This window comes from Stylophora pistillata, chromosome 13, assembly GCF_964205215.1.
Source record: "Stylophora pistillata chromosome 13, jaStyPist1.2, whole genome shotgun sequence".
Taxonomy (NCBI): domain Eukaryota; kingdom Metazoa; phylum Cnidaria; class Anthozoa; order Scleractinia; family Pocilloporidae; genus Stylophora; species Stylophora pistillata.
In genome coordinates this window covers 3122230-3146024 of record NC_142531.1, presented here as the reverse complement: position 1 = coordinate 3146024, position 23795 = coordinate 3122230, and the positions used below count along the sequence as shown (strand labels likewise).

The window sequence follows — 23795 nt, the reverse complement described above, 5'->3', positions numbered from 1 at the left end:
CCCAGCAGGCAGCAGTTTGTTGTGGGCAACAAGACGGACAATATGGCGATGAAATTATTAATAGAGACAGTAAAGGCAAAATTCCCCAGAGTGCCAATTATCTCGACTGAAGAGTTTTGGCAGCTTATGAAAAAAGGCAGTCCAAGTCAGAAGTTAGTCTTGTTGGTAAGTATTTTCCCAAACATTACTCCGATTTTGCATTTATTGGCTCGAACGTGTCAAGGATAATGCTTGTGTTAAAAGTTATCCTAAATCTTTCAATTACACGAAACATGCACAAGGTATGTAACTTTTATTGAATTTATTTCATTTAAGGTACATATTGCTTAGCAGGGAGAAACGGTGGCCTATTGGTTAGATGGCTGGACTCCTGCTTTTCTTGTGCGGGCAAGTGGGCAATCCTGAGCGGGCAAGATGGGCGGATCTTGCCCGCTTGGGTAGCCAATAAGAACACAGGATTTGCTTCATATTGTCCACAGTGTTGCCAGCTATATAAGAAATATATGTTATTAACCAAGCGTGGGGTCAAGATGGCTGGATATCGGTGGAGTTCTTTTTTTGCATTCTCATGGAGCTGCCAAGACAAAGTTGAGGTCGATAAAAATTCGAAAAAAGAACGAGGTTAATATCCAGCCATCTTGACTGAACAAGCTTGGTTAATAAAGGATTTATTATATTGCAAAATATTTTGCTGTATCCAGAATTAAGAATAACTTTTTTAGTCCGAGAGCCGGGAAAAAAAGCCAACTGTGTTTGTAACATAACGAACTCATGAGAATTGTTTCTGTTTTCTTTGTTTTGACTATCTTCTGCTGCATTTTGCGTTTCCATTGCCAACATTGTCCAAGAATTACAAATGTAGTTGTAATTCAATTTTTTCATGTGTGGGATCAATACGGGTAATCCCGAGCAGGCGAGATAGGCCCATCTTGCCTGCTTAGATAGCCAATCAGAACACATGATTCACTTCATCTTGCCCACAGGTGCTGTGAGCGATGTAATAAATATGCGCTACTGACTGAACAAGGTTGGTCAATGAAGGATCTATTCAATTGCAAAAAGATTTTGCTTTTATTATAATCAAGAATGACTGGCTTATTTCAAGAGCTGGCAGCCATGTTTGTAGCACAATGGACCAACAAGCATCATCTGTGTCTCTCTGTTTTGGCTGTCTTCTGTGACCTTTTGCGACTTCATCCCTGATATTGTCGAAAAGTTATGAACTTTGTAAGTCTGGCCCATGCATTTTTTTTCTTGCATGGGATCAAAGCAGACAATCCCAAGTGGGTAAGCCTTGCCCACTTGGGTAGTCAATCAGAACACAGGATTTGCTTCATATTGCCCAAGGGCACTACTAGCTGTATACTAAATTAATGTGATACGATGAATATATGAAGTTCATATATTTTGAACTGCGGTTGTAGATATGTATGATGCATGATCCTCGCAGTAGATAGCGCTATTTATGCAATAGCGAAAATCAGACCTGAAAAAAATCAGGCCTGTACAGAATTTGAAACACTGACCTCTGCGATACTAGTGCAGTGCTCTACCAATTGAGCTAACAAGCCAACTGGGAGCAGGCCATTAAGTTGATTCTTAATAAACCAGTGATGATAAATCAGATACGATGAATATATGAAGTTCATATATTTTGAACTGCAGTTGTATGATGCATGATCCGCGCAGTAGAGAGCGCTATTTATGCAATAGCGAAAATCAGACCTGAAAAAAATCAGGCCTGTATGGGATTCGAACCACTGACCTCTGCGATACTAGTGCAGCGCTCTACCAATTGAGCTAACAAGCCAACTGGGAACAGGCCGTTAAGTTGATTCGTAATAAACCCGTGATGATAAATTGAGGATCGTGCATCATACGTATCTACAACCGCAGTTCAAAATATATGAACTTCATATATTCATCATATCTGATTTATCATCACGGGTTTATTACAAATCAACTTAACGACCTGCTCCCAGTTGGCTTGTTAGTTCAATTGGTAGAGTGCTGCACTAGTTTCACAGAGGTCAGTGGTTCAAATCCCGTACAGGCCTGATTTTTTTCAGGTCTGATTTTTGCTATTGCATAAATAGTGCTCTCTACTGCGAGGATTGTGCATCATACGTAATAAATTAATGTATGGTAACTCTCTCCTCCCATGGTCAAAAGTATATTTTAGTAAACTATAAAAAGTGATGCCTGAAGAAATGGTGGGGGGGGGGGGGGTAACCTGGATCCAGGAGAAGTAACAAGACCCTAATCTCACTTGCTTCATTTAATTAATGGACAAGCTATAGCCTAATAGGCCTCTTGGCTTGGATATTTTTTTCTTCAGAATTGCTAGGGACACTAAACAATATCACTCACTTGCTATGACCAGTCCTTTCCATTGCACAAGTCAATAGGAATTAGCTAAAAAAAAAATCTGATCTTGTCTGAACTACCTGAAGTAAGGTAGGCTTAATAAGGCAAGGAGTTGAAATTAATTGCGTCCATTAGGCAAATATATGATTGCCTATTTGTCAGACATCTGTTATGTCAACAATCAAGATTGATTGATTGATTTTAAAAATTATATTTTTTGCCTCAACCCAAGCTAAACCAACACTGGTTGTTAAGTAATGATAATTTAATTTTGTTTTGAAGGATGTTCGAGAAGAGAAAGAATTTAAAGTTAGCCATATTTGCAGTGCCAGGCATGTTGACCCATCAACAAAAGACATGGACAGTCTCATGAAGACTATTTGTGAAACAGGTACCGTATTTACCCGTGTATAATGCGAACTTATTTTTCCCGAAATGAACACCTAAATTCGAGATGCGTATTATACACGGAATCCTTTGTTTAGGCTGACGCGACATTAGAATAACAAAGACACATAAGCGTGCGATGTAATTGGTCTTTAATTTGAGGGTAAACTAACCTACCAATGACATGTTAACAATTTGGATCCTTGAATAAATTTAACTAAGTATTTAAGCGAACAGCTGATCAACAAAACAGTTACTGTAATCTTGAGCAATCAAACGTAAACATGACTACAAAACTCGCCGGAACCAAGCGTCAAAGTTACACAGTGTCAGATAAGTTACGAATCATCAATTTCGCCGAACAGCATGGAAATCTCGCTGCTGAAAGAGAGTTCGGAGTATCTGAAAGTAATGTTCGCTTATGGCGGAAGAGCAAGGAAAACTTGAAAAAGATGCCTCGGTTGAAACGAGCAAATCGTGGCAAAAAAGCTGCATGGCCAGAACTTGAGGTTGGTCTCCTCGAATGGATCACAGAGAAACGGAACAATGGTCTCGCCATTTTACCATCGCTGGTGAGGCTGAAGGCCCTCGACATGGCAAAGAACGAGAAATATGGGATTCCACAAGGGCAGTTTAAAGCAGGCAACCACTGGTGTCAGCGTTTCATGAAGCGTAATGGCTACGGGTAATGAAAAGAACCGCATTACAGTCGTGTTGACCTGTGCTGGCGATGGAAGCAAACTGAGACCGATGGTAATCTTCAAAAGAAAAACTCTCCCAAAGGTTGCCAACAAGCACGGAGTTGTAATCGCCGCTCAAGAGAAAGGTTGGATGGACGGTGAATGAATGAAAACATGGATCGACAAAGTTTGGTGTTCGAGGAGAGGTGGCCTGGGGAGAAGAAGAAGCCTGCTTGTTTGTGACGCGTTTGAAGCCCACGTGACCGAAAGAGTGAAAACAGCACTGACACGAGAAAACACGAACTTAGCAGTAATTCCTGGCGGATTAACCTCGATCTTGCAGCCGCTGGATGTCTCTTTAAACAAGCCGTTTAAAGATGGTGTTAGAAAGAGGTGGATGGCGGAGGGAATCCATGAATTTACAGCGAGTGGCCGCCAAAAGAAACCATCCGAGGAACTGATCCTTTCGTGGATCGCAGGAGCATGGCAGGACATTTCCGAAGAAATGATTGAATCCTCATTTCTAAAATGCGGGATCACCAACAGCCTTGATGGATCCGAGGACGACCTAGTTTACGAGGCCAACGATGACTGCAACAACGAGCTCGATGACTCGTTTGCAAGAGAACTGTTCCAGTCAGACTCCGAGTCCGAGTTTGAAGGATTTGATATGTGAAAGATGTTGTAACCATCATTTCGTTAGTTTGCCAAGTTAATTGAAATAAATAATGTTATACAATTTTACCTTCTTGTTGAGTAGTTTATTTTTCTTTTTTCTCAAAATTTGGTCTGAAATTGGGATTCGTATTATACACGGGCCCGCATTATACACGGGTAAATACGGTAACCAAGGAAGAGATCCTTCTGCCCTTGGCCAGTATGCAGGGGAAGATAAACTAATATTAAATCATAAAGGCTGATAGTTTCTAAAGAAACTGTTTGGGGCTGCGTCGGTGGGGGTAACGAAATAATTTGGGTATATCAAGAAAGTTGAAATGGTAAATTGGCCACCGTAACAATTACAAAAGCTGACATTTCGAGCATTAGCCCTTCGTCGGAGCAAGTAGAGGAATTGTGGGTCGTGTGTGCTTTTAAAGGCAGAAAATAGAGCTACGTTATTGGTGGGAACATGGCAACGAGAAAAACACGAATAAATTAGTGGAATTATTCGTGTTTTTCTCGTTGCCATGTTCCCACAAATAACGTAGCTCCATTTTCTGCCTTTAGAAGCACACACAACCCACAATTCCTCTATTCGCTCCGACGAAGGGCTAACGCTCGAAACGTCAGCTTTTGTAATCGTTAGGGTGGCCAATTTACCATTTCAACTTTGTTGATATATCCAAATTATAATTTTAAATCAGCTCATCAGCAAGGAGACTCATTCAGTTGGAGCTAAAGCTTGGAGTATTGCTACCCTCCCCCCCCAGGGGTTACATCCCAGCATTTTATCAGGCTCTCCTCACAATTCACTTCTACACATGTATACTCTTGGCTGGAGAAGTGCACTGTGTGAGCCAAGTGTTTCACTCAAAATCACAATACAGTGACTTGTGCAGGGCTTGGAAGTTGAACTTTAGCTCTGAGTTCATCACAGCAGCCACAAAACCACTAGATCTCCCACTCAGCCTGATGGTCAAGACGCTGGACTATAGATGTATAAGTCCAGCTTTTTGTTAAGGCAGGGTCAGCTTTCATTTTTGGACTCTTCTTACATTGGTTTCCCCAGTGATAAGAGGGGTACCCTGTGATAAGAAAGCACGCATTAATTTGCTGCTCAGTGCTGATTTTTGTAGGATTATAAAAGACCAGGAGATCATGCTATCTTTGGATGTCCATTTACTGTGTAACCATTTAGTATTGTTTACCTTATACTCATGGGTAGAAAAGAGCATTGTAAGAATTATGTTTTTGAATACAATGACCTACCTAGGGCCTTCTGTGCTGTGTGGCTGTAACATAAGTGATTATAATTTGGATATATCAACAAAGTTGAAATGGTAAATTGGTCACCGTAACGATTACAAAAGCTGACGTTTCGAGCGTTAACCCTTCGTCGGAGCGAATAGAGGAATTGTGGGTTGTGTGTGCTTTTAAAGGCAGAAAATGGAGCTACGTTATTTGTGGAAACATGGCAACGAGAAAAACACGAATAAATTAGTGGAATGAAAAGCGTTCGTTGATCCCTGTGGGATTTAGACTGCCGGTTTGAAAGATGAGCTTTTGTTCAAGAGTTTTACGGCTTTCCGTGCTACCTAAATGTAAAGAAAGACCGCAGATTGCCATATGTTGCTTAAAATGATTAGGTAAATTAAAATGTCTAGCGACTGGTTTCGATGTGCCCTTGTCATTCTTTTCCACGTCTCGAAGGTGTTCTCGGAATCGGTCACCTAGTCTTCTGCCTGTTTCGCCGATGTATATCTTTTTGCAATAAGTGCAAGTTATGCAATAGATTACATTGGCGGGGGTGCACGTGAAGGGATCGGTGATCTTAATGGATCGTTTAGGTATCGATATTTTATCAGTGTTGTGAATGAAAGGACACGTTTTGCATCGTGCACGAGCGCATTTAAAAGTGCCTGGTTGGTCATTAGTCTGAAAAGAACTTCTGACCAAAAAATTGCTTATGTTTTTGTCGCGTTTGAATGAAACGAGCGGAGGCTGCGAAAAGATAGTGCTTGTCTCTGGATCGTTTTGAAGTAATTTAAAGTTTTTAAGAATGATGGATTTAACTGAGTGGTTGTGAGGGTGAAACGTGAGAGTGAATGGAATGCGGTCGGAATCTTCCTTATGCGACGTTTGTAGTGCTGAATGTCGATATATGTTGATATATCCAAATTATTTCGTTACTCCCACCGACGCAGCCCCAAACAGTTTCTTTCGAAACTATCAGCCTTTATAAATGACTATAGTTTATTATTGTAGTGTAAGTGTCAATACATGTCTTACATTTAATTGGTTGGCAAATTGAGCAGGAGCCTCTCTGAGGAAGGTGAGCAAAATCCAGAAATTAGCAGCAACACTATCTAATGCACCAAATATTTTTCCACTTTAGGGAAATCATCGGAAGACAGTGTTCACGTTGTTTGTTACTGTTCTGTGGGTTACAGATCAAGTGCTGTTGCTCAGGAGTTGCTGTCTGAAATAAGAAAGCCTGCTTATGAAGAAATAAAATCGAGGATTAGGATTTACAATTTGGAAGGTTCAATATTTAAATGGGCCAATGAGGGAAAAGACCTTGAAGATAACTGTGGAAGGAAGACGACAGTCGTGCACCCTTACAGTAGTTTGTGGGGAAAGTTACTTAATGCCGAGCTGAGGTGCTCAGAACCATCTGAACCTGACAAGAATCAAGAGGAAGATCAGAAAAATTCATCAAAAGAATCAAGTAAAATGTGAATGGTTGAGAAAAGATTGGTAACAGGCAGGAAGCTCAAATTGAGTTGTTGCCAGAACGGGACAAAAATTTATTGAGTCATGTGTGATATACCGGTACTTTTTGTATTCATGAGCTACTAGGACAAGTGCTGTCTTGAAAAAGCAGCATATAAGGTCACATTATGGATCCTTCACTCCTGGTAGTGACCAAAAGGCAGCATTCTTATATTTCAAATAAAAAGGGGATGAGAAGAAAGTAAACATTAATTTTAAGAGGGTAAGTTTGTAAAAGAAACTGTGGTGCTGTGTCACTGGGAGTAACAAGGTAATTTTAAACGCTTAGACGAAGGGCTAACGCTCGAAACGTCAGCTTTTAAACTCTTTACGGTGGCCTATTTACAAAACCAAAATTATAAATTTTAATATACATGTATTCCGATCGTGCATTTACTATGACATGTGAAACTACTGATTGATGTAAAAGTATTGGTACTAATTACAACGACATTTGATAGGTTCTAAAGGGCTTTCGATAACTTTCTCCAGAAGCAGTTGCCAATGGTGTGTGATGGGCGGTTCACAAACCACGAAAAAAGGGCCGTAAGGCAAACCCAAACACGTGAGCTTGCTCGCATGCTAAATTCGGCAGAGGTGGGAAGTGGTCGCTACCCAAACCTACCCCATTGATTAGTTTCTCTTACTAGGTAAAGCTGTCCTTTCTAGTATCTGACGAGACATATCTGACGAGACATATCTGACGAGACATATCTGAAATTAGTCTTGAGGTTTCCGGAATGGCCCTAAAGTCGCTAAAATCAAGCAAAAGCAACCGAACTCGTACAGAAAACGTCCCCTTTGCGTGTCATCTTTGTTCAGTAAAGTTCTCCTTCCAAATGAGATGTCAAACGGAAGTGTACTCGTTGGCGTCCGAAATCAGACCAAAATCTCGTAAGTAGTCCGGGTTTACCTTGGTCTTGTTTTACCTCACTCTGTGATTGACATTTCTCAACCAATGACATTCGAAACTAGAACCAATCGTGGCTGGACATCCGCGTTCAAGTTGAAGTGATTCGTAAACCAATTTGTGTTAAGAGATTTAATTTCTGAGTTCTTAGCCCTCTCTGTAAAGGTTGTTGAGGAGATAACACTTAAAAGAAATAAACTCATATCAAATCAAATAGACACAAAGAGCCATGGTGGTTTTAATGAGTCCATTTAATAGTGGGAAATTAGGCACCTTTTCTGTAAACCTATCACTTTTTTCTCCATGTACCAGTATGGAACGACTGAGCATTAGTCTAAAAAACCTTTTCTCAAGTTCTTGGATGATTGCAAAGGTTAATTTCAAAAATTCTGAATCCCTAAGAAACACAAAATAGGACAAACAAAAAAAAAAAAGGAGCACATACCAGTAATTACTCATGTTTAGTATAAACTAAACCAGTGGATAGGGGTGAAGGCTAACTCTGATTGGCTACTCAGACTGTGAATATTCTTTGCTATTCAACTGCAACTTACAAGTTTTGTGCTCCCTGTGTTAAAATCATCTTTTTGTGCTATATTATCTCACTGTTTCAGTCTATACTAACTCAATTATTCACCTCGATGTTAGTGGCTTGTGGTGGACATTTACCTGGCCACTTCACAGCTTGGTAAATATTCATCACTGGCCACCTCCACTTTAGTGAATGGTTGTTAAATATGTTACTACTCAAATTTTATTTCCCTTAGATTCAACTTATCATTACACTTAACCATACCCAAAAAGAAAGTAATGTGCAACTTTAAGAACCTAGACACTTGAACTACGACAACTGCGTTGTTTCATTGTAAGAGCAGCATGTGACATTGTCAGACATGATATGTTTGTGCTTGGTTAAATAGGTCAGTTATTATAAATAACAAGTACCAAACTGCTTGTGAATATTACTTACGACACCAATAGGTTACCTTTACCAACAATTTTTCAAAATATTTTAAAATTGCTTTTGATTTACAAAACTGTCTCTTAATATTCCAAATAGATGATTACAAATACCTGTTTTTCAAACATACCCAAGAAGAAATGGGTTAGCTTTAATTACATAATCATGATAAAAACATAATTATCAGTTTTAAATTAAATATCCAGTCATGACCATGCCACTTCAATACCAAAGATACTACCCTATTTTTTTTAGGGATGTATGTCTGACTCTAGCCGGCGCTCTACTGGAATAGTTCTCATAAGAAATGCACAAGTTGATGAGTTCACGTCATTTTGTGAAGAGATCACTGTTCTCTCATTTTGACTTGGTTGTCTGGCTGCACCACATGTGTATTTGCTGTCTTTATCTTATGGCATGAAAAATAAAGTTTGTTTGATATAATTCTACATACAATATAATTTTATTATCCTAGCATCAGTGATGGTAAATTAACTCTTGAGTGAGTGACTTGGAATGTTTCCCATCTCCTTTTGTTTTTCAACAGAAAGTTAATTCACTTTAAAAGCTAAAGTTGGCATAATTATGCAAACTATGAAATTCATTGCTACTTGGCAGGTCACAGGTATCCCAATTTGACAGTGTGTATGTCAATTTTTTTCAGCATCTCTCCTCTCTAAAATTTTTCTCAAGAAGTATGCATGCCACCTGGTGTCTTCAGTCAGTTCTGGATGAAAAGCAGTAGCAATCAGGTTTTCTTGAGCCACACCCACCACAACAGGCTCTTCTTTCTGTTGTAGTGTGATAGTGGCCAAAATTTCAACTTTAGGACTGTTTACAGACACAACTGCTGGAGCTCGAATGAAAACACCATGGTAGCCATCATTTATGCTGTTACCACTGAATCCATGCGAGGTATTACCATGATCCTCCAAGAGAAACTTATTGTGAAGGTTCACATTTGCTTCAAAACTGTTGACTTGACGACCAAAAAAGTTCCTGGAGGTTGTGACATCAATACCACCAATCTGATGACAAAGATTATATTGAAGAGTGACTATTATGACTCAAATTTTTCTAGCATGGATATTTTTCATGTGTGAACCTAGTTAAAGCCGTGGTTAAGCATTTGAGTAAAATCTGAAGATCTCACTCTGGGGTTTGATTCTTTGTGGGTGACTCAGATTTCCTTTTGATCAATAGGACAGGTAGAAGACTTTAATTATTCTATTGGGACGCCTTCCTTTTTACAACTGCTTTACAGTTTCAACTTGTATTAACTTTCAGATTTCCACTACAAGTTTCCATCTCTTCCATGGATTCCCTATCAAGCCTAATGATCAAGCCCCTTTAGGAACTCAGCAGACCAATCCTGGTCATATGCTCAAGGAGTGTGGGAGAGGAGAGAATATAGAAGGCCTGGATTCACGGTTGCCTTCATGCCGAGGACACAGTACATAGACATAGCTGATTACCAATGGGGAAGGGGAGAATGGGGAGGGGGATACAGAGAAGGGGGGGAGGGAAAGAGGGGGAAGGGACTAAGCAAAGAATGGAGGAAATATAGATGCCTTCATGAGGGAGTCAAGTGCTGGGCCCTGGGTACTTACCAGTAAAATCTAGGTACACTCTATGAGAAATTATACTTTGTCTCAAAATACTAACCATGTGATACTCCCCTCCGCACCCTTTGTTCTGCAAGTCAATAATTTACCTTGGATTGCCCCCCTTCTTTTTGACCTTCTATGTCATTCGAAAGTAAAATCAGTCCAGCGCAAGTTCCCCATACCACTCTTTGCTTCTCTTTAGCAGCAACCCATTCTTTAAGCACTTCTTCAAAGTTACTCGCTTGAAGGAACAAACTCATTGTCGTGCTCTCCCCCCCAGGTAGGATCAGTCCATCCAGCCCCACCAGTTGATCAGGTTCCCTTACGTCCACAACATCAATCTCAGCTTCCTTGCTGAGAGTTAAATTATTCGCTGCTTTGAGAAGGGCGGCTCTATGCTCAAAGAATGCTCCCTGGATTGCTAAAACACCAATCCTGACCTTAAGGCAAGTTTCAGTCATATTGCCTCCAAAGCTCTCGTATAATCGTTGCGCTGCGCTGAAATCATTGCGTAAGACAAGAGTTTGGCATATGGGTGGGAGGGGTAGATGCTTCTAGGTGAAATGTATGTATGTATGTAGAAGATTGTTCAATGCGAGTGTTTTGATCGTATTCTCGCAGTGGCTTTTTTAGCTATCTACAAATTTTTTAAATTATATCCCTAAGAAAGAGCTTCAAATTTGGAGTGACAACATTATTTTCTCCTCCCCTCCCCTCCTGGAGTAGTAGTGGTGATCGAGCCTGCGTTATACACGTGTTGTACAAAAACCATAGTACACGTGTTGTGAAAAAAACCATTGCAATTGTTGCGTCCTCTTGCACAACGAAGGTTTTCTGGAGGAGAGAAAACATCCTGAATCAGTAATGGCAGTCCCGAGGGTTAACGGTGTATCACACGGTTAGTTATTATTTCCCTTTGTACCCCATTTACTCAAAGCATGCCTGCTCCAAATAATATTTTAATGTCAAAAACAGAAGATTAGGATCAGTTTATACACTTGTACTTGAGCTTTTGAATTGCAGCCTCTAAGTTGAAAATATTTACGACAACGTGAGTATCACTGGTGGTGTTCCTCAGCTTCACTTTTTCTTAGTATGCATTGTGTTTTGTGTTAGACATGTTAGGTCGTTCGACTCCACGGTATGCTCCACGGTTGCTCGATGACAAATTCATTCGTTATGTAACACAGGGTTAAAACTATGGTTACATTTGACTAGATGTAGTCGAGTAGGAGATATCCCATGAAAGGAACTTGGTGTGGTTTTATCAAGGGTTTTCGTTAATATTACTAAGTTGATTTGGAAAGAGTACCATACAACCCCATACATTATTTACCCCACGACAAATACTTCTCGGTTTGGGATGGGCCAGTTATAACTCAAATTCAACCTGTTGCAAGTTAAAGGGAGTAAGAAAGTTCACTGACTTCCTTTTTCAAGTAGAGAAAGGAATTCTACAGTTGTTAACGTTCACAAGTGTCTGAAATTATAGATTAAAAGTTTACATTTCAGTTAAAAGGGTTAATATTTTGGATTGCCAGTTTCTATTATTTTATTATGGCATGCACATAACTTCTAGAATATGTACAGGGTTTGTAATAATTCATCATGTGCTGAAGGTGCCTTACTTTTCCATCCTGAAGAATCAAATAGTTGGACATCTATGTTGAAAACAAATGTAGAGTTGGTTTTAGAGAAGTTTCATTGTATCCATTGGTTTCCCTTACTGTGTTTCTTTTAGATTTACAAGTGGAAGTGAGCAACTTGACTTTAAATGGCATATCAGGGGAGAAGACTACTAAGGATATTGCAGTTTTGCAACAGAAGACGGGTAAGTATTTAAAATGTTTGTTTTTATTCTTACGTCAACTTGGGCAAAAAGTGTCCAGTAGTGATTTTAATCTGGGAAAAGCCAGTTTTTTCCATAGGTCATTAATAATAGAGTGGAACCCCCCCCCCTCCCCCTTGCGGCTACCTTGATAATATGGTCACCTTGTTATTGTGGCCTTTTTTTATGGTCCAGCAAAAGAGCCATGCATTTTCTCTCAAAGAGCTCTTGGCTATTGGTGACAGTATTGATAGGGTTCCACAGTAAAGTGTATGTGCTTTTATTCTTCAACTGTGCTTCTTAGAGTACAAATAATGTGTGGAACTAGTACAAATATCATGCAATATTTGTACTCCAGAAATATCGGTGAAATTCACCTGCACTGAAATAACAATTTGGCATGTTGGATAAAAATCTCTTATGAGACGTTTTGTGGTGTAGTATTGCTGAGAATTTTAACTTGTCATTTGCATTTACAGCACAACTCATACAAATACTAAGCAATACTGCAAAACAAAGTGTCTAATAAGACTTGTATACTTCATTGTAAAAATTCAAGAAACGACAACAAAACCAATAACAATTTATTAGTTACATTAGTTTACATGATACGAAAAAGATATGTAGCATGAAAAATGAAGAGAGTACAGGCTGCCCATGATAACCATTAAGGGCTAAGAGGATCATAAGGGCAGCCTTACTGAGGTTATTGAGAAATGATTGTATTAAAGGATCAGGCATCATACAGGCACATACACGACACATACATGACACAAAACGCAAAAAGAAAAAAGCTATCAGAACAAAGAAAGCAACATTAAACATTCTTACATAGTAGTCAGTAGAAATACAAATTCTTAACATTGGCCATTTTCACACTAGAGGATGGACAAATCGTCTGGACAGACAAATCGTCTGGCATTTGTTCGTCGAATTTGAATTCGAGAAGGTCATATGCCGAAAAGTTGTCCGTCTTATGAGCGCAAAGAGAACTGACACTAGCTCGTGTTGTAAAGCAAAATGGCTGCCGCCATGTTAAAACTTCCTATAAAACCTCGCTCTGTTGCTAGTCCCATTTCCTCGCAGCAAGGAAATCGAACATTTCACTGTCTGATATGAATTTAAGTCATACTGTTGTCGACTTGTTCGTCTCGACGGACAAATCATCAAAAAACCGTCTTTCTAGACAGCCAAATATCAGACGATTTGTTCGGCCATTATTTCAAGGTCAGGCATGTAAGAGAAGAAGTTCAGTGTTGTCTTCAGGTGATAACTGTTTGAATTCATGGCCTATAGTACCTCTCGAATTGTTTCGAATTCTTAAAGATTCAGTGGTAAAATGAAATAAACCACAGTTACTATTGTGTAGTTTAAATTAATTTTTTTCAGGGTTAGCGAAAGCAATGATTACCAGGTGAGGATTATATAATAGTATCTGATCTAGGTGATATTTATTTTTTGGAAAACTTTAGGAACATTTAAGGTCAAAGCGGGATTGGCACAGATGGCTAAAGGAGGTATCATAATGGATGTTACTACAGCAGAGGAAGCCAGAGTAGCTGAGAATGCTGGGGTAGGGTTTGAAATTATTTCCTTACTTTTATTTGTTTTTGTGAGTTGTCTGTTAAAATTGAAGTTTGAAAAATTTTATAAATGCTGGAAATTGAATTTCTGATCTGGGTATTAGTCTGATTTCATATGGGCTGTTTTGGCCCATGAGAATTGTAAACAAATAAATAAATGCTGTGTTGTGGTTTCATATGTGTAGATACAGGTCACAATTAACTGCATGGAGACTACAGTGACGTTCTTAAAATGTCATGTAATCTTTTTGTTCTCTGTATGGAAGACTCGGATCTCCCCCTCATTATTTAATATGTGCTGTTTTGTTTCGGTTTTTATTAAATAAAACCCATAAAGCTGATAAGTTTTGTGTAGAAAAGTCATCTGTACATCAATTGAGAGATGGTATCAAGAAAAGGTGCCAGTATTTCAGTTATGGTTAATGGTTAAATATGGTTAATGATAATCTAAACTTCTTGTTTAATCCATTGACACCTGACACCTCGGGTGTGACAATGCTAATCATCCTTAGGGATTTCCCCACTTGTGATTGCGTTACAAGAGCTCTAAATTAAACATGTGTGCAGAAGAGATCAATGGGAGATCAGATTTTGAAGTTGTGGCCAACGAAAAGGGAAATAATTTATTGTCAGGAATATACCAAAATATTCAGGAAAAGAGCTACTAAAGTGCCCTTTAATTTCACTGAGAAAATAAATTTTCAAACTATCCCTTTGCCGCACGACAATTTTTGAAAATGAGATTTTTTAATTCATTGCAAAAGCAAGATGTTGTCAAAAGATAAGAGGTCGAGAATGTGTAGTTCGGTCAGATTTAATCATTTTTATTATAACTCTTTGATAACCATTCCAGTTTTCTTCAGGTTAAAACATCTGAAAGCTGTTAAAGGCAGGAGAAGCGAAAAATACACCTGTGCAAAATACAAAATTGTAAATGGCAAAGAAAACCCAGTGGGGCGCACTAACACTTACTGAAAAAGAAAAAGAAAACATCAGGCAACAGCGATTGGGTTTCCAGTCAAGATTTATTGAATTAAAATTCAACAGCCAAACTTTGTAAAACATCTGCCAATGGAGACCAAACCAATTGAATAGCCAAAACAGAAAAAAAAAATCCAAACTCGCAGCAACGCGAAAATTTAGCGAAAATTTAAAGTACGCTTGACAATAAACATGAAAGCCATAAAAAGATCAAGGCAAAATCGGAACCAATCAAACGGCCAATCGAGGATAAAAAAGGCCAAAACAAGAACCAAGTACTTAATTATACTTATCCTCTCGTGGTTGTTTGTTTTCTCTTTTTGTCGGGCATTAATCCGGTGGAAAATGACTTGGGACATGAAGGAAGGTTCAAGCACTATTCAACTATGGAAATCGTGAAAGCAAGTCTTACAAAGAGCTACGCTGCATTGTAAGCACTGAAGAGTGGTCTCTACTGATCGACCTGACACTCTCAATACCATATAATTTGGATATATCAACAAAGTTGAAATGGTAAATCGGCCACCATAACGATTACAAAAGCTGACGTTTTGAGCGCTAGCCCTTCGTTGGAGCTTCGATAAAGGGCTAACGCTCGAAATGTCAGCTTTTGTAATCGGTACGGTGGCCAATTTACCATGTCAACTTTGTTGATATATCCAAATTATTTCGTTACTCCCACCGATGCAGCCCCAAACAGTTTCTTTCAAAACTATCAGCCTTTACTCTTAATACCATCTTGCTGCAATGAATGCAAACCTTCTGCCTACTTTCAATCTTAACTATGAAATGAGATCCTACATTTCCTAGCTCTCCAGAAAAATTCTCAATCTTACAGCACTTAACTGAATTACCTACGGAAACTGTAGTTGCTGCATTGTGGAATAGCCTTCCGACTGATATTAGAATATCTAAAATATTAGGTGAGTTTACGACAAAGCTAAGTAACTTCAGGTTTGAGTGAACTAATGACATGGCGTGCCTGAAAAGCAGTACTTTTATTTTCATTTATTTTCATTTATTTTCATTTATTTTCATTCTAATAAGAAGTTAGTTCAGTTCATTTAGATTAGGCTTTTAATCTTTGTATGTATTTTATAATGATTGTGTAGTTTTAAGTTTTACATTTGTCGGTATATTGCATGTATACGACTGAGTGGAATTTACCGTGTATAAATAAAGTGATCTATCTAAATAAAGTGATCTAAGAAACCCCCCCCCCCCCCGATCAACTGCTTAGCAAGATTCATCCTAAAATTAACCTTTTTAACTTTACCCTCCCCATGTTCTTGCCTATAATGGTTGTATAGAATGAAAGAATTGCAAATTGAAATATCAAATAAAAACCAAAGTAAATACCTATACCACTTGTAAGAAGAATGACCTATCAAGTAATAGTTATGCAACTGATATGCAAGATCTACGCATTCCATATGCTTATTGTAAAGATCAACTACAGCGGGCTTAGAAACCTGCTGATTACACCTATTTACCACTAAATCTACGGCTAGGGGACTAAGGTTAGAAGAAATTATGCCAATGTCTCTCTTATCATGCCACTTGGTGAAAACTACATTACCCTTTTGGCAAACCAATTTCTGCCCAGGACGCAACTTTTCTTTGGCACAGGGAGGCAAGTCCTTGTGCCACTGCAAGATCCAAGATCTTGCAGTGGCACAAGCATAAGTATCATTGCTTGCTAAATGTTCTAATAACTGAGGTGAAAAAGTTGCCAAAAAAACCTGGTGGTTCTTATTCATGTAAGGCCTAATCAAACTAGTCACCACGTTGTACCCTAAGCTGTAAATTCTTGGCCGCTGGTTTGGTTCTTTACCTAAGTAAAAATCAAAATTTAGTACGTAGCCATTACTAGAATCGGCAGCCATCCAAACTTTAATACCATACTTGGTGGGCTTAGCTGGTATATATTGCCTAAAAGATAACCTCCCCGGAACCCAATCATACCCTCATCTATGGAAATATTCTTAGTGGGCAGAAAATTCACCCCACATTTATTGCGAACATACCGGTAATCAAAAACGGGTCGAACTTTGAAAAGGCGATCATAATCTGTCACCCCTAGCGGGCTCCTTGTTTGAATTGTTAAAATGTAAATAGCAACTTAATTCCTCAAACCTATTCTTAGCCATTACCTTCTTAATGCCTGGATTTCCTAGAAATTCATTGGTTGACCAGAAAAAAGCATAATTAGGAAGCTTAACAATACCCATAATTGCAATTATTCTGATGAATGCCTTCATTTCTGCCCGCGTTATGGCACAAAAACTTTCAAATAATTGACCACGTAACTGTAGGTGTGCATGACGATTACTTTCCTCTACCATTTTATCCCATAAATCTTTACCGATGAAAGCTAAAAAAGTGTCTAGTTCATTAGGATTATTTAATACTGCATTGCCTGTAGAGGCCATGAGCTGGGGAACTTGGATATCGTCGAGCTGTTGAGTGCAGCAAGCTTCATCTTCAGCATCTGTGTCGTCATCTTCAGCCTCTAAACCATCTAAATCCAAATCATTACTTAAATTTAACCTATCCTTATCTAGCTCATCGAAGCCATCAAAGCTTCCTTCATCCCTGAGTCTTTGAAAAGTGCCCCGACTCCGGGATCTAATTAAATCTCGTGAGCCATTGTCTACCACACGTGCTTCAATGTGAAAATTTTAAAAATCCTGATCTTGTGGCGCCGCTAATCAGCAGTCAAAATCTGCACAAAGGAGGCTAAATGATTGGATAATTATTCTCCCAAGTCACTATAGCAAAAAAACACAAAGAGCCACTAGGGGAGAGTGGGGTGAGATTGTGATATGATCGCCATTTTTTACAGGCGGTTCAGGGAAAGTTAGGGTTTTTACGCACTGGTGGTTACGGGCAGTTCAGGTGTCAATGGGTTAAGTTGTAAAGTTAAAATTTGAATAGCATTTAACGCCGGAGGAGTTCTCTTTTATTTACACAGGCATGTGCTGTAATGTCTTTAGAGAGAGTTCCAGCTGATATTCGCAAACAAGGAGGTGTGGCAAGAATGACCGACCCTAAGGTAGTTAAGAACAATTGCATTTTTTTACACTTGTCATCTTACCTTTACTTAAAGACTTGTAAAATCTTAAAAAAATCTTTGTGAACTTTTTCTCCGGGCTTCTCTTTACTTGATCTGTTTTTTTCACTTTTGTATCATTTTATTTTGTTTTAGAGAACAAAAGAAATCATGAGTGCAGTCACAATTCCAGTGATGGCTAAGGCTAGAATTGGCCACTTTGCTGAGGCACAGATTCTGGAAGCAATTGGTGTTGATATGATTGATGAATCAGAAGGTTAGTGGCCTTCTTTACCTAACTTTCTTTATTCTTGAATTTCTACAGGTATCTTCTTCGTAGTCTTCTGGTTACCTGGTAATAATATTTTTTATATTGTGCAAATTAACATTTGGATATGATCAAATGCGCATCACAACACTCTTCAGGGGAACTTTGGGCAGACTGCATCAGCAGTTGACAATCAATCAAAGAAAATTTATTTGAAGTTCCTTCCCCCCCCCCCCCCCAATTCCCAGTAAATAGGCCAGACCACATCACAGTAATCTTGTAAGTGGGTTCTTCAACATTCCCTGCCTAACCAAAGTGACTAATTAATACAAATGAATAAAGGCTGATGGTTTCTAAAGAAACTGTTTGGGGCTGTGTCGATGGGGGTAACGAAATAATTTGAATATATCAACAAAGTTGAAATGGTAAATTGGCCACCGTTATGATTATAAAAGCTGACGTTTCCAGCGTTAGCCCTTCGTCGGAGCAACAAGGGGCTAATGCTCGAAATGTCAGCTTTTATAATCGTAACGGTGGCCAATTTACCATTTCAACTTTGTTGATATATTCGAATTATGACTAATTAATAGATGCAGGAGATGGGACCTACTGTTTATTTGTCCTTATCCGAGAAGACTAAAATGTCTATCCATTTCTTGATATTATAGAAAGGTAGCATATTCTCCTCAGTTCTTTTAAGACCCTGAGTGTTAGTTTGGCCAGGGCTCAAACCCTCAACCTCCCACAGAACAGTCCGGCGCTCTAACCAATTGAGCTAACAGGGAGGCAGTCCACAGATACAGATGTTTGTGGTGAATATTAAATGTATAATAATCATGACTGATATTATTATTTATCCATTAATATCTATATATTCCAATAGTGTTGACACCTGCTGATGAGTCACATCATATTGATAAACATAAATTCACTGTGCCCTTTGTGTGTGGTGCAAGAGACTTAGGCGAGGCCCTTCGAAGGATTGCAGAGGGAGCTGCTATGATAAGGACTAAAGGACAAGCAGGGACAGGTGAATTCAATTTTAAATGAAAGTATTTCATCAGTTAAACAAATCAAGATTAGGCTTAGGAGTTATTGAAGGAACAGTGTAACTGTGTTTTGTAACACTGCTGAGTATTAGTGTAGATGGTTTGGACGTGACGTCACGAAACTTCCGGTCACCATATTGGTGGACCACTTTTCGCACGAAATTTCAAAATGGAGGCCTGCCCTAGAGAGGGTGATGTGCAGTTAAGCGAGGATATATTTTTCCGGGATAACCTCACCTGTAATACCCTTATCAGATTATGCAAATAGGTTAGAGAATAAGGTCAAACTACGTTATCTTGAGAAAATGTCAGCAATTGGAATTGACCCAGTCTTGATGGAGGGCAAGAACTTCGAGCCTGATTGTTTACCTCCAGTGGAATTGACGAACCTGCTGTTTTACCTTGTGCTGGAGACTAGCTTTTACAGTAAACAACAATTTAAAGCCTTTTGAAGCCTTCAAGCATATAATCAAATGGTAACGGGGTTCATTTCAAGTGTACAGGGCCATATCATCAACAATGAATATATCGTTTTAGTGAATGTAAGGCATTTGCAAAGAATGAATGAAGCCTTGATTTTTATCTGGATCATCACCGAAAAGTCGGGAACGATTTTGTCTGCCTACATGCTGTGGGTGTGAGGCCGGTCTCGGAGAGTCGTGCTCGCAGGTTGCCAGTGTTATATACTATCTTCAGGCATGGACAAAACTGAACGGAAATTGTCGTGCTCACAAGTTAAGTGTTTATGCATTCTTCCCTTGTATGTAAAGTAAGTCGAGCATGCAAGTGTTTGTGACATAAACTTTACCTCTGCGAAGAAAATGAAAGCAGATCTAGATGCACTCTTAGACAGCCTGTCAGAGATGGCTGAAGATCTCAACACAGTTGACACAGAGATGCTAAGTCCATACGCCAGATCTTCAAACGGCATATTTAGTTAGAGCTTTGTCAATGTGATAATAAGCTCTTGAAAAGGAGACAAAAGTTGGGACTTACGAGTGACAAAGGGAGGAATACAATGAAAAACAATGTTAAGGATATCGAACGAAGGTAATCCAGTGTAACATTTTACTCTCTTGACATCACATTTTTGAAATTTATCCTCACTAAAGGGCCGCTGCGTGTGCGATGGGTCTGAAGCAACAAGATAGTCAAACTCTTCTGTTTGATTGCTGGAATCCACACACTTTGGAGGTTCTGTGACAAAACAGACATCAAAAACTTGCTAACCCTCTTCATTCAACTTCAGTTTCTTCGCTGCGGCTTCCTCTACTAGTACTTGTTCTCTCTTGAGTTGCTCCATCTGTTTCCTTTCTTTCTCGTTAGCTTTGCGGTCCCTTTCGGACGCTTGCTCGAGATTTGTTGTAAGTTCTCATTATGACCCAGCTTTAATGTTGGAACTCAGTCTACATTGTATTTGTGCCAACTAGCCACTGCTTTTCCTGAGACAAAATGACGGCCACATACTCGATCGTTCTCAAGAATCTTTTCTGTTACATCTGCTTGACTTATCGCAGAAATCCAGCATGAATGCCTTTTGCAAGACAAGTTCTCCGCCTCTTCTCCTTGATTTCTTACAATGGATGGTACTCAAGAAAAAGTAAGACCAATACCCGGACTGCATTTGCTTCCACAACCAACTGTCAAGCAGAAAACCGTTCTTCCTGAAGAGGCATGACTCGATTTGTTTACAATTTTGGTCCACCAATATGGCGGTATAGCAACCGTTGAAAATGTTATATAGAAATCTCAGAGTATTGATTATGAGTATGTAATTTTGTTACGTCAGTGGAAGTTTGTCAAATTGCATTCAAGTTCGTAAGATGCTTTGACTTTAAAAGAGTCACAGTAGAAAGAAATGTTAATGAGTAATCAAGTGCTGAATTGAAGCAGACAGAGTAATGGCCAATACTTGTCTCAATATTCTTTAATTGTAGGTGATGTTGCTGAAGCTGTTCGTCATGCAAGAACCATTCGCAATCAGATTCGTCATGCTCAAGCCCTGGACTCAGCAGAGTTGTTTTCCTATGCAAAAGAGCTCAGAGTTCCTTTTGAACTTCTTCAAAAGACTGCAGAAATGGGACGTCTTCCAGTGGTTAACTTTGCTGCAGGTGGTCTTGGTGAGTATCGGTTTGTCTCACTCTAGATTTTCAGTACAACTATTTTGACAGTACTGTGGTTAACCTGTTATTATTCTTTACAGCCACTCCTGCTGATGTAGCTTTACTGATGCAGCTTGGGGTGGATGGTGTCTTTGTTGGCTCTGGAATTTTTAAGAGTGACAACCCCAAGAAAAGGGCATGGGCAATGGCCCAGGCTGTCACTCATTACAGCAATCCCAAAAAGCTTGCTGAACTCAGTGAAGATTTAGGAGAGGCTATGTTTGGAACACCAGTGTCTGCCACTACACACAAGTGATATGTTCCCAGAAATGTTGTGCCCATTTGCCACTTTTCAGCTTGCTTTTTAATATGAGATAGTGTGAATTTTCTTTCAAGTTCCATTGAAGCAAATAACAATGGGAAAAAGGAAGAAAGTGATTTGAGTAATAAATAATTATTTAATAGTAGTATTTAAGTAATGTTTATAAATCTCTCTTGGGTAGTTCTGGGAACATCTAGTTAAGTAGAGGTTCTCTTTTTATGTTTTCTTGTTATGTGAATGTGGTCATTGTTATGGCTGATAAAAATTTATGGCCCACTGATAAAATTATCAGCATCCTCTGAAACTTAATGAGTTCTTTTATACTTCCAAGACAACATCACACAGTATAATGTTAGGTCAAGAGTATTGTCTCAACATATCACAAGCCTTTTTTCATCCCATTTTATTTTATATTCTTTATTTGAACTTCTTGTTTACTTTTTAAGGGAGTCACTTGGTTAAATTATATTATTATTAAAAGTAAAATTAGTGTCAAAGTGTTTCTGTCCATGCATTTAAGTGGTGTATAGAATGATGATGTTTGGTTTTATCCTATATTATATTCATAACTGCATTATAAGAAATAGACTCAGACTCTGACAGGCTTTAATTTACCTGTATTTATATTATTTTTAGTTATATTATTGATTTGCTGGGTATATACAAGTTAAACCAAATTACTTTTAGTATCAAAAGGCTATTTGTCATATTTTAATGTGCAACTTTCCAAATTGCAAACAGTTAAGTTCTACAATACATATATCTTATTAACCAAGTGGGAGGGCCGTACTGGGAGAATATTGGCCCGAGGTCTTGACAGTATGGACCGAGCGCAGCGAGGTCTGTACAAAAAACACCGAGGGCCAATATTCTTCCAGTACAGTCCCGAGCAAGCTTGGTTAATAAGAGATTTATTATACGACTGAAGTTCAAAGGGACACAAGTGCAGTATCATTCGGGACCATTAGGGACAGTGCCCGGTCCAATACTGAGAGAATATTGACCGGCATTAGAGCATTTTGATTGGTTGATTTTAGTTATTGGCCCTCTGACTGCCCGAGTCGTGTAATAATCTTTTTTTATTATTTTAATGAACTGGAAGTCATACCCATGTCTGTGGTGACTCACATACATTTATTTGCATACACTCTTGTCTAGTTACATATAATCACTTAATGGTTAATTTTGTTCACAGATAATACATGTTCTTCAGAAATCTCATGGTTGGTGGTTGCTACAGCTTATTTGTTTGTTGAACATTAATTATGATCAATATCATCAGCTGCTTGTGATTTACGTGTGATTAAAAGTGCCTTTATTAACCAGATTTTCTGTTGTCAATTGACATGGGGGTGTGAAAGCCATTACTTTGGGCTGTTGTTTTGGTTGTGTCATTGAGTTGATTGTCTAAGAGCCAGAGATTTTTATCGCATCTCTCACAGACCCACCCCTTTTGTGTGGGTTGTCAGTGGAATTTTTTGTTGTAGTCTGATTGGTTATGTGTAACTTTCATTACTTGGGATAAAATGAGCTGGTCATTTTTTCATTACACTCAGCAACTGACATTTACCTCACTAAATAGACTGAGGACTTTATGGAGGAAATAAAGAAGCTCATAACTATTTGGGTGGTAGGTAATTGGCCAACATACTTGGATAAATTTTTGTGATCAATAACTTGAAGGTTGTTGGCATAATCCAAGCACAGCTTAAAGGGTATATGTGATATTTAAATAGTAACTTTTAAGGCATTTTATCTGCACGATATATTGGTAACTTGGTAATACTTTACTTATCCATTTGATGATGAAATTGCTTGGATTATTCCCCTGTGCATTACCCCATGATTGAAACTCCAACTCGCAACCAATTTAAAGTAATTTCAAAAACATTAAAACTGGGGCTGGGGAAGTATTAAGTGTCACCAAACTTTTATTGGTATATTGGTGGCAACATTGTAGCCATGTCTTGTATGTACCTGTAAAGGCATATCTATTTTGTGTGTGAATGAATGTCAAATAAGAGAACATAGACTTAATTCCTGCCTTAAGCCTAAAGTTTGTTCTTCATCTATGACAGGATACTGTTAAAAATGGTATATACACATCTTCCACGAGTATGAATGTGTTTTATGCTTTTTTTCTCTGACCATCTCTGCTTCTGGATATGTGCATACACCAATTCCAAATACAATCTTGAATAGCTTCCAACCAAATACTTAAATGTTTCTATAAGCCCATAATCTCCTTGAATACATGTCCATGCAT

General features: G+C 38.7%; 3 protein-coding genes across 4 annotated transcripts; 2 read left to right on the top strand and 1 right to left on the bottom strand.

The window, feature by feature from the left end:
• Positions 1-6: 6 nt before the first annotated feature.
• Positions 7-7335, top strand: LOC148717286 (uncharacterized). Of its 2 annotated transcripts, none has more exons than XM_088743778.1 (3): positions 7-165; positions 2650-2758; positions 6490-7335. In XM_088743778.1, exons 1-3 carry the CDS (start codon positions 43-45, stop codon positions 6831-6833), a joined length of 576 nt encoding a protein of 191 aa, XP_088599904.1. In that variant the 5' UTR covers positions 7-42; the 3' UTR covers positions 6834-7335. The 2 variants fall into 2 exon arrangements, with proteins under 2 accessions (XP_088599904.1, XP_088599905.1); XM_088743779.1 differs by lacking the exon at positions 7-165 and adding an exon at positions 1041-1227.
• A 674-nt stretch (positions 7336-8009) lies between these two features.
• On the bottom strand, positions 8010-10954 carry LOC111331299 (uncharacterized). Its single transcript, XM_022936382.2, has 2 exons — positions 10452-10954; positions 8010-9765 (listed from the first exon to the last, which is right to left on the bottom strand). The coding sequence occupies exons 1-2, from the start codon at positions 10803-10805 to the stop codon at positions 9388-9390; spliced, it is 732 nt and encodes a 243-aa protein (XP_022792117.1). The 5' UTR covers positions 10806-10954; the 3' UTR covers positions 8010-9387.
• A 129-nt stretch (positions 10955-11083) lies between these two features.
• LOC111331298 (pyridoxal 5'-phosphate synthase subunit SNZERR) lies at positions 11084-22856 on the top strand. The gene is made up of 8 exons (XM_022936381.2): positions 11084-11242; positions 12086-12175; positions 13645-13745; positions 17711-17791; positions 17945-18065; positions 18940-19086; positions 21043-21225; positions 21309-22856. Exons 1-8 carry the CDS (start codon positions 11209-11211, stop codon positions 21521-21523), a joined length of 972 nt encoding a protein of 323 aa, XP_022792116.2. The 5' UTR covers positions 11084-11208; the 3' UTR covers positions 21524-22856.
• The last annotated feature ends 939 nt before the right edge of the window (positions 22857-23795 follow it).